Genomic DNA, 15271 nt, shown 5'->3' with positions numbered 1-15271 from the left:
CTCCACCAGAGCGGGGCCCCCACCGAACAGCCCCTCCGCGGCGGGGCCTGCTCGGACACCTCTTTGGCGGCGGGGCCCGCCCGACTACCTCATCGATGGGGCCGACGACCCCCCCTCCCCCCGCTGTTCTGAAATCCGGAAATTCCCAAACCTGATTGAAAGTCCATAAAAGCCCGAAATCTGGAACCCTATGTCCCGAATTCTCGATGCTGCACCTCTGGTCGCATTGGCAGACTGTTCTATCAAGATCAGCACATCTCATGTCATGGACGGAGAGAGAAAGGGATGAGAACAATTTCTGTTTTGTACGATTCCAAGTCTGGATATTATGGTTATTCCCATATATCTGAAGCCAGACTTCAACTTTGCAAAGGAATGTTTGGGGCTATCCTCCACAAGTGCCATGTGCTTCATTTTGGAATTCTTTAGCTTGTACTTTGACAGCTGGCTAAAATCTTCAATATTTTGGAAATTATTGGAGTGTAAAATAATGCAGTCAGTTACATATAGCCAGAAGCCGTCAGTGTATGGTGAGATTTTGAATATCGGAATTGCTGCAATATAATGCAAGCTGATTAGTCTACAGCCTTTTGATAAACATTACAATATATTGATATTTTATTGTTACATCACCAAGCTAAGATAACTTAAATCCAGTTTAGGCCACTTCCCATTTGACTTCACAAATGCACAAAACTGATTTACATAAAACTATTTCAGCACGTCTGTTAAGTGCTGAACATAATGCAAGTCAATTACACTTCAGTAAAATGAACTATATATTATTACATATGAAATTATGAGCTCTGCACAATAAGAGACTGGCATCATTTAAAGCATGTGCAATCAATATGATGCATTAGAAAGAAATACAGGGCACTTTATTTCCTCAAGTGAAAGCAAGAACTTAATAAAGTTGGATTAATAACCAGACTTCATCAATACACATGAAACTCTCCTCAGAACCAAAAAATAATACATTGTGTGGAATATTACCTTGCATACTCTTGTGGATATGGTGAAGAATACCAAGTATGGATTTCATACTTCCCAAATTCAATTACAGATGGGTACCGACCATGTTGGTCAACAGTAGTAACAATTCCTGTTTTCTGTTGATTAAATCAGCAAGATTAAAGAAAATGAATTAATCGTAAAAATATCCAGAATAAATCAATTTACACTCTAAGATTGTCTGATTTTCACAAAGGAAGTTAGTTTATTATATTTTCGAGACAGCCTTATTAAACACATTCAAATACAGCTACAGTACGCCCTTAAAATACTAACTTTCCCAGTTATTTTGACATTAGCACTTTATACATACCATTTTTAATATGTTTTTATACAAATTTTGTTTTAAAGTCTTTTAATTTTGGAAAGCAAATTTGAGTCAAAAATGTAATGGGCCTGAATTTGTGCTCCCCACAGGCGCATACAAGGTGTGCAGGCCTGAGGGGTCCCTGAAAGTTCCGGGTTTATGTATGAGATGTCAGATCCACCGCAACCAAAACTAAAGGGTTCCGCAGGCGGAGAGTAGGGCAACTCCTGCCCAGCGAATGTCCTTCAAATTCTTATGACTGATAAAGGGCCTGCTTTTATCAGCGTAAGACTTTTAAAGTAAGAAAAATACATTAAAAAAAATAATTTAACATAAGACAAGTTTATTTTTAGACCCTTTAAAATATGTAAACATTTATTTTTCAAAAATAATTTTGTTTTAAATAATTAAATTCCATTTTTATTCATTTGAAATATGTGATTTTTTTTTTAAAAGTTTGTTTTCAGTGTTTCTGTGGGTATTCTCATTCACACTTATGGTGGTTCCGTTTCAACCGAACTCATAAGTAGGAATGGGGATCCCCTACTCTGATAGGTTGGCCCGACCCACATGATCCCAGTGATGCGTACGAAACCCATACGCTCCTGGGTGACGTGGGCCTCCAGGACTGCAAGTCTCCGAACCTCTGGGACCATCAGGTGTTTTCGCAGAAATTTTTGTGGTCATTTGCATCCGCCCACAAATTCTGGGCCAATTTTTTTTTAAATGAAAGGAAAAGCATTTTCCTCGAAGAGTGATCATAAATTTTGGATAACTTGTGAAACTGGCTGTGGCTCCTTAGTGGTACTGGTTTTCAAAGAATTTTCAGTAGCACTAATAAATTAAATACTAAAAACACAATTTCAGAACTTCACCTAAAACAGTGTTTTCCCATCAGCAAGAAAAAAAATTACATTATTTCTAAATAAGTACTTGCTTTCCTTTTGTTTTGTAATTTGATTACACAGCTCATTACATAGCTGAAATATAACTTAAATCAAACAAAGACAATGAGATACCATGATCTGTCCCATTTTTGTTGCAAACAATTTCTACATTAGTATAATGAAGCAGTATCGAAGATAGGAAGTGAGAACGACTTTGTGATCTATTCTCAACAGTTTCACCACAGGGGGTAAAGGTATACTCTTATAATATGTTCCAAAAATGATTAGAGTCACCTTGCTGAGAAATTAAGCCATTATGGTAACAACTTAGCTCTTGTGACCAACAACAATAGCAGTATCAGTATCCAATACAACCAGCTGTAAAGAGTGTAAAAAAGGTTCTAAAAACATTGCCACCAGGATCGATGCTCTAGATATAGATGTTGGGGAAATGATCCACAATTTTGTGGATGATATGAAAACTTGTGCATGTTAGGACTGTGGCAGAGAACACATGCCTACAAGCAGATTTAGATGGACTGATGGAATGGACTGGTTTTAAAATGGTATTTAACCTAAATAAGTGCAGGGTTATGAATTTGGGCAGGACCAATACCAAATATACTTGCACTTTACATGGAATAGAACTGAAAATGATTGATAGGGAAAAGGATCTTGGAGTTATGGTTCATAATTCTCTCAAGGATCGTGACCAATTCTAATTAGGCTTTTAGATTGTGTTAACAGGACGATTCAATTCAAGACAAAAACACTACTTTGTCCTTGTACAAGACTGCGGGTTTTTAATCTGGGCTTTTTGCCTTTCGCCGGTGATTACATGGCTGCTTATGGGGAGGGGATGTCTAATCACAGTGCTTCAAGCATCACGACTGTGTGGGACAGGCTTGATGACATCACGACTGTGTGGGACCAGATGGTCTTTTGCTGCCTGTTATTTTCATATGTCTGTATCACCGAGTTTTGGAAGGAGCCAAATAATTTGGCTTCAGGTTTTTAAAATGATCAATTGGAGAAAGTTCAGGGTCACCTACAATTTGATGTTGGACAAGCACTCTTATGACACAGCATTGGTTGCCAATACTGCACACAGTAATTTGAGTAATACTTGAGTAAAGTTCTAGCTAATTACATTGTTCTAAAAACCGAAAGATTAAACTTTTCCAATTGATCATTAAGTTGGGGTGACTCAAATATTAGAACACTTATTGTAAGAAAACAAAATAGTAAAAATTAAAGCTTATAAATTAAAAATTTAAACCAATACAAAATCTTCCACCGCAAGATTCATAATTTTCAACATAATGCGTTGCACAGGGCTCAGTTCCCAGTTAATGTGACCAAAATTTCAGTGCAAGAATGCAATATTCCATCTACCTCTCATCTCTGAGCCAGCTTACAAGTTCCAATTTTAATTTCAGTTTTTTCGTTTTTCATTTTACAAATCACATTATCAGCATTAGTAAATGACCATCAGTGGGCTCATTTTAATTGTTAAAAATAAAGATGTTTAATCAGAACGGAAAAAAAAGATTATCTGGTCTTTTTCCCATTGCTGTTTGTGGGAGCTTGTTGTGCACAAATTGGCTGCTGCATTTCCCACATTACAACAGTGACTATACTCCAAAAGTACTTCAATGGCTGTAAAGCGCTTTGAGACATTTGGTGGTCATGAAAAGCGCTATATAAATGCAAGTCTTTTTTTCTTTTCAACAACATAAAATGTTAAAGCAGAAAATTGCAGACAATCCCTTCTGCAAGTTCTTCATCGGCCGTTGTAGGATTTGCAAACATTATTGCTATAAAATGTCCAGCCATTTCAAATTGAATTGCTTAGTTTTGATCATGCTCTCTCCTTCCTTCCTCAGAACTTAAAATATTGCAATTATTCTGAAAAATTCTTCTGAATAACTCATGCTCTGAACCAACTGAAAGCAACAGCATGGCTTGAAAAATTCATACTGGGTAAACAATAAACCTCTTTTTATTATAATATATAAACAAAGCACATTAACATACTTAACTGTGTAACTTGTTAATAGTGTTTCATTATACATAAGTTATTTAAAAAAAACAGAATTGGGCTGTCATCCAGTCAAGAGAAGCCCATTGAGAAAAATCACAATTTTAACACAATAAATAATATTCTCTATGGGTGGTGCAAACCTATTCACCACAAGTGAATCATGGCACAAATCCTTCTAAAAGTTAAGTTGATTTTTAAAAAAGTATTTCAGTAATGTTATTTTAAATGTCATTTTAATGTAGTCTTTTTAGATTTAATTGATGGCGAAGAAAACAAAATCATTTGATGAATTCAGTCCTTATTTTTTAAACCTTTAGTAATTTCATAACCATCGTGCTTCAATTCTGTTATGAATTCAGCCTGAATAATTACAAGTTTGTTCCATATAGAAAGCATTCTAATCATTAAATAAATTGGTATTTTAATGACTATAAATATATGATAAATGGTTTCCATCATGAAACCTCAAGATTGTTGGTTTCTGTTTCACTGCAAATATCTACTACACTTGTACAGTGGCAATAGACATCACCACATTATGCCACATGGATGGGTATGTCACGCATGCTGTAAATCTCTGGGACTCTATATCTTTCTGCAGAATGCACCCCGATTGATCCTCCCCACATCTTTCTCATGACTATCTTCTGTCGATTCAACTGGAGGTTAGACAGTTTAAGGACATACTCAAGATCTTTTTCTTGCAGTGTTTAAATAAAATAATAAGCAAAATAAGTGCTTGGCGAAATAAGAGTGCTAGCATCAGACAATAAAATGAAATTAGCAAGTGCAAGCCAGCAAGTTGCCAGAATTTGCGATTTCTAGGAATTAGTTATGTATTACATGGATCTTCTGTACACAGTAGAGTATAGTAATTGCAGCACTGAAACAGGCCATTCGGTCCAAAAGTTCCATGCGAGTGTTTATGCCTCTCCCTACCCATCATCAACATATCCTTCTCGTCCTTTCTCCCTCAGGTGTTTATCTAGCTTCCCCTTAAATGCATCTACGCTAGTCGCCTCAACTATTCCTAGTGGTAGCAAGTTCCACATTCTAAGTACTCTTTGAGTAAAGAGTTTCTCCTGACTTCCCTGTTGGATTTATTAGTGACTAACTTATATTTATGACCACGTGTTCTGGTCCGCCCTCAAGTAGAAACATCCTCTCTACATGTATCCTATCAAACCCTTTCAAAATCTTGAAGAATTCTATCAAGTCACCCCTCATAGTCTTCTCCTTTCTAGAGAACAGAGCACCAGCCTGCTCAATCTTTCCTGATGTGTATAACCTCTCTGTTCTGGCATCATACGGAAATCTTTTTTGTCTCTGGTGCAATGCCTCCAAATCCTTGTTATAATATGGAGACCAGAACTATTCACAGTACTCCAAGTGTGGCTTAACATCTCTGCTTTTCAATTCTATCCCTCTAGAAATGAACCTATGCTTTGTTTTAAAAAAAAATGGTTTTATTAACCTGCGTCACGACTTTGTGATTTGTGTATCTGTACCCTCAGATCCTTCTGCTCCTCTACCCCATTTAGACACTTATTTCCAAGGAGTACGTAGTCTCCTTATTCTTCCTACCAAAATGTACCATCACACACTTGTATGTATTGAAGCTTATTTACTAATTATATGCCCAATCTGCACGTTTATTTATGTATTCCTGCATTTTGCGACAGTCCTCCTCTGATTAACCATACCTCCCAATTTGGTGCCATCCGCAAATTTCAAAATTGCACTTACAATTCCCGAATCCAAATCGTTTATATAAATGGTGAACAACAGTGATACTTGTGGAACGCCACTTCCCACCTTTTGCCAGTCTGAGTAACTACCTTTAACCCCTACTCTTTTTTCTGTTTTGCAGCCAGCTTGCTATCCATTCTGCTACTTGTCTCCAGACACCACATGTTCTGACCTTAGTCATGAGTCTACTATGCGGTAACTTACTGAAGATCTACTGATAATCCAAATACATTACATCTACTGCATTAACTTTGTCTACCCTTCCCATTGCTTCGTCAAGCATGACCTTCCCTTTTGAAATCTGTCCTATTAGTTTATCTTTTCAGTTTCTAAATGACCTTCCCTTGTGAAATCCATGCTAACTATTCTTTTACATCTTTGTGTAAGGATTCCATTATCTTCCCTACTACTGACGTTAAGCTAATTGGTCTGTAGTTCCCTGGACTTATTCTATCTCACTTTTTAAATATAGAAATCACATTCGCTATCTGCCAGTCCTTTGGCACTATTCCCTTTTCTAATGAATTTATATATATATGTAATAGTGCCTCTGCTATATCTTTCCTAACTTATTTTAGTATGCGCGGATGCAATTCATTCAGACCAGGGATTTTATCCTCCCTAAGTTTGATTAGTTTATCAATTATCTCCCCACTTTCTATCTTTAAAGTTTTTATATGTATTTTGATCTAATGTCATGTCCACCAGGTTGTCTCCCTAGTAAATACCCTGTCCCTATTCTGATTTTTCTTTTGTTATTTATGCATCTGTAGAATACCACACATTTTCTTATATATTCCTGTTAATTACATTTGGTAGTTTCTCTTTGCCTCCCTAATTATGTTTTTAACTTCTTTCCTAATCTATGTGTATTCCCTTTTGCCACCCTCTCCTTTGTTGTCTATATACTTAAGCCATTTACTTTATTTTCAAATTTGCCTTTACTTCTTTATTCATCCATCGTGTATCATTTGTGGCTAATTTGTTCTTGTTTTTTAGTGGAATGTATTTATATAATATATCTTTAAAATATAGATCAATTTGCTTCATGTCAGTGGTAAGAAAGATAATGGATATATAGTGGACTCTACTGATAATTTTAAATGTTTCTCACTGCTTTTCTATTTCTTTGTTTGGCAGTAAATGTTTCCAGTTTATTTATCCTACTTCCATTCCCATTCCCTTAAAATCAGCTTTTTCCCAATTTATTACTTTGGTCTTTGTCTTACTTATGTCGTTCTCAATGTTTTCCTTAACCTTATGTTGTGATCGCTATTGCCCAGGTGTTCCTCTGTGCTTATTTCTCTTATCTGTTCTAGTTCATTTCACATTGCTAGATCCAGTAGAGCTTGCTCTCTTCTTGGGCTTTTTACATCCTGGGTAAAAAAGGCGTCCTGCACTCATTGTAAAAACTCCATTCCCTGTACCCTTTTCGCTCCCTCTTCTTCCCAGTTTATTTGGGGGTAGTTAAAATCTCCCATTATTATTCTATGTCCTTCACTCATTTCACATATTTGTTTACAGATTTCTTCCTCAACCTCCTTTCCACTATTAGGTGGTCTGTATTGTACCGTTATTAGTATGATTGATTCCTTATTTTTTTTATTACAATCCACATGGATTCTGTTTCTATCCTTCTATTAGTTACATCCCTTTTTCCCCCACTGCCATTATGTTATCTCTAATTAGTACAGCTACCCAACCCCCTTCTTCCTTCCCTATCCTTTCTGATTATGTTAGAACCTGCAATATTTAATTGCCAGTCTGTTTTTATGTAGACATGTTTCAGTTATTTCTACTACATTTGGTTCCTCTCTACGGATTATTGCTTCCAGTTCCCCAATTTTATTTTGAATGCTGTGTACATTGCAGTACAGATAGTTTAATTTGTCTACAATACTTGGTCATTTTACTTTATTTTTAACAGTTCTTCTATAGCTGTATTTGTTCCCTGACCATTTATGTTATCCCTGTTTCTTACTTTGGTCAGATATTTACTCTCATCTCCTATTTCTCTCATCTTTAGACATGTTATTTTCACCAAATCCCTCAGTTTCTCTCCCCCCATCTCATTAGTTGAAAGTCCTATGGACAGCCCTATTTTTCCTTTCCGTAAGGAAAGGTACCACTCTGGTTCAGGTGGAGCCTGTCCCAACAGTACAGCTCCTTCCGGTCCCAGTACTAGTGCCAGTGTCCCATAAAATGGAACCCCTCCTTTGAATACCATTCTTTCAGCCATGTCTTGATCTGCCTATCCCTACGCCGATTGGCACGTAGCTCAGCTACAAATGCCTAGATTACCACTCGTGAAGGCCTGTTTTTTGAAATTTAGTTTCTAATCCTGATATTCCCTTAGCAGACCCTCCTCCCTTTTCTTCCCTGTGTTACTGGTCCCAACATGGACCATGACAACTGGATCTTCTCCTGCCCATTTCAAGGTCCTCCCTCTCCAGTTGCTCCAAAATATCCTTTACCTTTGCACCAGGTAGGAAACACACCCTTCTGGACTCTTGGTTGCGACAAATACAACCTTTCTATCCTGCTCTTCACCCCTGGACCTACCCCTGCTCCATGTACGTGTAATAAGTCCACATTGATTTATTTGTATCCACTATCAGCTGTGGCTCAGTGGGTAGCACACTCGCCTCTCTGAGTCAGAAGGTTGTGGGTTCAAGTGAGCACAAAAATCTAGGCTGACAGTCCAGTGCAGTGCTGAGGGAGCGCTGCAGTGTTGGAGGTGCTATCTTTCGGATGAGACTTTAAACCGAGATCCCGTCTGCTCTCTCAGGTTGATGCAAAAGATCCCAAGGCACTATCTCGAAGAAAAGCAGGGGAGATAACCCTGGTGTCCTGGCCAATATTTATCCCTCAATCAACATAACAAAAACAGATGATCTGTTCAAAAGCAAAATATTATAGATGCTGGAATCTGAAATAAAAACAGAAAATAGTGATAATCTCAGCTGCTCAGGCAGCATCTGTGGAGTGAAAAACAGAGTTAACGTTAACTCTGGTTTTCTCTTCACAGATGCTGCCTGATCCAGATTATCTGGTCATTTTCGCATTGCTGTTTGTGGGAGCTTGCTATGCGCAAATTGGCTGCCGTGTTTCCCGTATTACAACAGTGACTACACTTCAAAAGTACTTTATTGGCTGCAAAGCACTTTGAGATGTCCGGTGGTCGTGAAAGGCACTATATAAATGTAAGTCTTTCTTTCATATGGCAGAATCAGAATTTATGGCAAATAGGAGCTGAATTGTCAACATTACTGTTTCTCCTTCTCGGCCAATGTCCATCTCCAAAGTATCCTAATGGGAAAAATAACTTTCTACAGATTTACCGTTCAGCATTATTTGCCATAGTGCCAGTTATTTCCTGCTGAGATGCCAAAGTAATTGGTTTTGGGTTCAGGTGCCTTACACTCAATAGCATCACTCACAGACCAAGAACATTTAAAGAAAACTTATCCCATCTGAGCAATTCTTCTGGAGATCAAAGGACGAGTAGCGAATGCCAAGGAAGGCAACAAATTTAAAATTATACCCACTGCAGTACAGCTCAGTATAATCCACCAGTAATATCGAGTTTTCGCAGGCAAAACATCATGAATAATAATGGTGGGCATGTTTAAGTCACTCTGGCCACTTTGCCAAGATGCTAAGTTGAGTTGCAGGTGTCTCATACGCCTTCTATGAGACAACAAAAAAATGCCATCATCAATCTCAGAGCTTTGACAACTTTTTGCTGGATCTAAAGATAACCACTATTCCTACATTTCAGATAAACATGCCTTGACTGAAGTCATCCAATAAGAGTGACATCCTAAGAAGGCTTGTATTTCTCCAGGTTCACTAGGACCTATCTCCCACTTCAAATGGAAGTTTGTTTGCATATGTGAAGGATAATCTTTCTAGGTAACTCTCAGACAAGCCTTCATAAGCCAATCTACAGAAGAGTAAATTGGCGAAGTTTTGGAGCATAGATAGGCGGTTTTTAAACAGAGATTTTGGCAAATACCTCAAGTGTTGAGACCAAGCTAAAGGACATTTTTTTTGGTATTTCCTTGCCAATTTAAAGCACACAAGTCTTGTGTCTGGAAATTAGAATGCTTAACCCTGGCACCATCAGCTAGACTCTTAGGCAAAATATCAGGGTAATCACTATAAACTTCTGCTCAGGAAGCTTAGTCGTTTTTTTTCCAGATCCAGCATCATTTTCAATTTTCTTGTCTTTTTAAGGACTGTGAAGTAGCAGAATAAAACTCGGATATATCTCTTTGACTCTTGGCACCTCTTTAGACTGAGAGTGCAACACACTCCTGAGGAGAGCTGCACAATCTGACTGATGATGCTTTTGAACAGCAGGACAAATTTCATGAAATGTCACTCTGTGAGAAAGGACTTTACTGAAATGAATCAGTGTCAGATACTCGGACTGCCCGATTTCAAGGCAAACTTAAGTTAGTTGAAGCTATAAATCCAGCATAACTTGGAGGATGTATTAGCATGAGTGCTGGGCGCACTCTTGTAGCTGGTCTTGAGATCAGGACTGGGGAAAGGAGAAAAAATTGAAGTCTGCAGTGAATGAGGCCAAACTTCAGGGGAAAAAAACTGCCATTTATGCAAAAATAAGGTTTTCTGCATTAAAGGACAAGTCTCAAACTCAAAAAACAGGCATACCGTTGACACAAGATTGTTTAAGAATTTCATGCCAGATCATTTTCAGAGCACCATACCTGAATCCACGGGTCAATCGCACACTGCATTCTTGGTGAGTGTAATAGAAGCAACCTGAGCTAGTACCTGCAAAGACTTTGCAATATTTTCAAACAGTTCTTCCAAATTAGTCCATCAGACCTGCCAAACATAAGACTCCAAAATGTATTCTGTTTGCATCATCTACCAACTATCCATGAAGCTTTCCAGAGTTTCTTGGGACAGATTTCTGGAGTTTGAGCTCACTGAAGGCTTTTGCTTGTTTTATTTTGAGGTTGGTAAGTGATCACGGACTCGGTGGAAAGATAAACCAGTCTGGAACTATTTGTTTAGAACTGCATACAATTTCTACATCTTGGGTAGACTAATGATGGATTTGTAGGATTTGCACCTCATTTGAGGAACTCAAGGCAGTAGCTATCAATGCTATTTTGCATTTCAGTAAGTCAAGAACAAATCCAGGTTGAATAGCATAACTTGTCCTTGGGTATTCATTTATATTTTATTTCACAGATTTGTCTCAATGGTGCAGCTAACAATGACTATTGTCTAGGCAGAGAATTCAGATCACAATACTGATCTTCACAATGCTGATGTGATTGACAAATTAATGTTAATATTCAGCATAAATGTAAGAATTACTCAAAAGTTATTCCAGCAACATGATGGGAGGGTTTGACTGTTCACTGGAAGTAACAAAACAATAACCACTGAATAAGAATAAGATGGAACTGACATTCAAAATCAAGTATCGTTAGCTCATTAAAAAGAAAAGGAAAGGAAATGTTCATAGAAATAGAAGATTTTGCTGTTATTATGCACTGAAATCATGGGTGGCAAAATAAATAAAAAATGTTTCGATATACTCTTGTAAGAATACCAAACGTACAAATTCATGAGCAGACAAGGTGATCACTAAAACAGCCAGTTTTCTTGAGGAAAAACAAGGCCATAAGACTTGTTGCAATCACAGGGATTTGTAGGTGATAAACTTCAAATTGTTCGATCATTTCTGTTGTGAAAAAGATACTTGCTTGGTGTACAGTAACAGAATTTGTCTGAAGACCATACTCGAAGGGAGCACACATCATGAAATAGAAATCTATTGGATTAGATGATCAGCATGCTGATTTATACATCAGTACCAAAAGACCATTGGTGAAAATGACTGGGTATTCTACCATAAAACATGTCATCCCGGAGTTTCCTTCTTGAGCACAACCTGGAAGTTAAATGTGCCCAATGTGGCATCCATTTTGACGATGTCAAGTTATGCATAATTATCCTCCTAATCTCATTAGAATAAGACCAAACTTAAAATGAGAGTAAATCAGCATAAACAATTGGAACCCAAGAAAAGCACCAAACCCATAGCATAACTTTCATACTTAAAGAAGAAATACAAGTTTCACCTCATTTAACCACCATTCATTCACAGTATGTATAGGACCCTGCAATTGGGGGACATTTTCCATTTTTAATATGACTTATACTTGTGCCATAAAAATTCATTCAAAGAAACAGAAAATACAGAGCAGGTCATAGTAAGGTTAATTTTTTTTTAAATGATCAAAAATTTGCAATTAAACACAAAATAATTAAGTTTTTTCCTGCTGCGCCTGAAAGCCTGGTTGCAATATTGAGACTCCCGAACAAGCGGAATTGGAATATACTCACATTTGATAGTTGGGGGCATGGTTAGTTTGTAGGCAGAGATTCGTTTGGACGAAGGGTTTGATGGATGGACGTAAAAGATTGAGGAGACTTGGGGGTATTGTAGTTACAGCGTAATTCACTTACGCACAGAATTCGGTGATCTTTTAAACCACCGTAATAATGTTGATAGATAAAGAAGGAATAAGGGACAAAGAGGTAGTAGCTGTTGGTTATGCTTTAAAGAGACAAGAATAAACTGTGTCTTTGAGGAATTGAAAGAAACAAAATCTTTTCTGCCCCACTTGAAAGCACGGAGATCATCAAGATTTAGAGATTCGGCTACTGCACTTTGATAGCAGACTGTGCGCACTGAGGTATGCAACCTGAAGGGAATTAATAATTGGAACGTGAAATTATCAGCAAAAGAGAGGGTAAAATTGGGTGAAGAATGGAGAGCATCACTGATATAATCGGATTGGGAGACAGGTCAGAGACATGGCGAATTCCAGAGATAATGAAAAACAAACACAATTAGAATTATTTGAGAAGAAACCAGAACATAACTTTGGCGAGGGGTCACATGTTCAGAAGTGCATGGTGTCAAACTATGTCAAAGGCCTTAGAGATATCCACGGTGATACCAGATGATTCATCAAAACATTCTGGAACAGACTCCCTGAGGCACTGGTCCTTTTGCTCACTATACGCCTACCACTTGAACCTTAATCTTTGTAAAGAACCTACTTCCATTATTTTATTCTGCTTGACTATTAAGACCAATAGCATTTTAATCCTGGCAACAAGATCTCCAGTGATTCTGCCAAGCCACAAATCGCAATGGCAGTTGTGAATTAGGTCAGAATTTTCAAGATAATCTAAAATTTGAAAGTTAACAGCAGCTTCCATAACTAAAAGTAGTGATGTAAGGGCATTAGGATGGTAGCTTGAAGTGTAGGAAGGATTACTTTGCTTAGGGGCAAGGGTGAATATGAACAAACGTTTTGCAGAACGAAAGATGACCTAAACTTTTAAGCTCAGAAGCACTCTCACCTGCATCCACTTCTCCAGTTCATAGAAGCACTCTACTCTCAGTTCAAATGGCTCCCCCACTCCACCCCCACAGTTCATAGAAGTATTGCTTGACTACAACAATCTCTCCAAATGATTTGGTGGTCCCAGCAATCATCACAGTTTTACAGCTGTTCTTGTTAAAGTTGATCCATACTGCATCCTGTTCTTCTGCACCAAACGTACAAAAATCAAAACACCATTATGCTCTCCACACTTTAAAACATTCTGGGAGTGAAACCATGCTTTGAGCAGGAAACTGAGTGGCAGAGTAGGTTGAACACACTGTCCTTTCGCTTCTTGAACCTGACTTGAAATAGAGTTCAGACTAATGGTATGAAATTCTCCTCTCTTTGCAGGCTGCACAGATCATTTGTGAAAGAAATTTACACAGTCTCACCTCAATTCTTAGGAGTGTAAGCCTGTAATGCAAATGACCACAAGTGAACACAATTTGGCAATCTCACCCAGACAGCCCAAACAAATGACTGGAACTACTACAGTTGTGCAGTAGAAAGTGGTATTTTGATCTTAGTACTAAGGAACATGGCCAGGCAGATTAAGGGAAGCTTTACTCTGCATCTGGCCCAAGATTCACATAGCCTAGCATTGTTTGATACCATTGAATTCCCCAACACCGACATCCTTCATCATACTAAGGACAAGATTTACCAAAAAATAAAACATTCTTAGATTGTTAGGTCCAACTGAAAGTAATGTTGCTCTTCATGTGATTGTGGTGGTGTTCCCATTAGTTGTGCACACAGTACCTCATTATATAAAAATCTCTTCAGTTACATTGTGAGATGAATGCATAAGGTTTGGGAGACTGGCAGCTTTCAATTTGAGTACATCCCTCAGTGTGTTAAAACTACTATTGAATGCATGGCACTTGGAGTTGGAGCTCAGTCAGTTACACTGCAGCACAAATGCGCTAGACTTATAGATATTAATTTACAGGCTTAGTTTCCTTACATTTATCAAAAAATTGCCACTGTGGCAAATAAAAGATTGAAGAGCTGGCAACAAGTTTACCATTTGACGCTATGATTTCTGCATCTGTTTTGAGCTTGAAATACTGGAGAGAGCCAATATTGCTGACCCATTGGGCATCACAAATACCCAGTGAGTCCATCCATGCTAATATCATAGTTACCTTCAGTCGGCAAGAAACTCAGACATGATGCATGTTGATCCCTTTAATTGCTCTGAATGAGAAAGTAGTGTTTATGAGCATTTTTGGAAGAAAGTCTGGGGGAGCAGTTTGATTCACTCCCATCATCTTTTGTTTGGAATACTTTTTGGGTTGGTGCAACAAAGAAAACAAAATAAATGGAAGAAAACTAAGCCTATAAATTAATCCTGAAAACAGAAACCCAGCAAGCTAACTGATTGGTCGAAGTGCCTGAGCTCCGAACAGATCTTTTTTAAAAATCACAAAAATGAAAAGGTTATAGGGCAAAGTAAACCATTGCTATGAAAAACGTACTGCTGCACAGAGGCGTTGAAATCAGTGTACACTACTCTACCTTTTTCAATTATTTGATTTGATGTAATTTTGCTTTCTATAGAAGAGTAAAAATAATAATAGGGACTGGCCTCACTAGGTTTTGTAACACGAGAAGTAGACTAATAATGTAATGCATCTTCTAAGAAAAATGAAGTCTAATATGGTTTCAGAGGTAAAGATCGCTTCAAACTTCTGAAAAGATTTCGCTTATTTGAAAAACAAGGAAATACTGAAATGGATACAATGTAGAGGTATGGAGGTTATTTATACTTTTAAAACTTCACAAATGTGCAAGGTAGAAAGATAGAATTTTGAGAATA

The 15271-nt window shown here is 37.7% G+C and overlaps 2 protein-coding genes across 9 annotated transcripts in view; one reads left to right on the top strand and one right to left on the bottom strand.

The window, feature by feature from the left end:
- Positions 1–15271, top strand: part of LOC139234881 (erlin-1-like) — an 843171-nt gene that overhangs the window by 87231 nt on the left and 740669 nt on the right. The gene's annotated exons all lie outside the window — the stretch shown is intronic.
- Positions 1–15271, bottom strand: part of LOC139234879 (histone acetyltransferase KAT6B-like) — a 94181-nt gene that overhangs the window by 47002 nt on the left and 31908 nt on the right. For all 8 annotated transcript variants that reach the window (XM_070865704.1, XM_070865705.1, XM_070865703.1 and 5 more), the window contains one exon: positions 997–1112. In XM_070865704.1, the coding sequence (XP_070721805.1) occupies positions 997–1112 (116 nt within the window). The remainder of the gene's footprint in view (positions 1–996; positions 1113–15271) is intronic.

The sequence above is a fragment of the Pristiophorus japonicus genome, chromosome 22, assembly GCF_044704955.1.
Source record: "Pristiophorus japonicus isolate sPriJap1 chromosome 22, sPriJap1.hap1, whole genome shotgun sequence".
NCBI classification, from domain to species: Eukaryota; Metazoa; Chordata; class Chondrichthyes; family Pristiophoridae; genus Pristiophorus; species Pristiophorus japonicus.
This window is presented reverse-complemented; position numbering and strand designations above follow the sequence as displayed.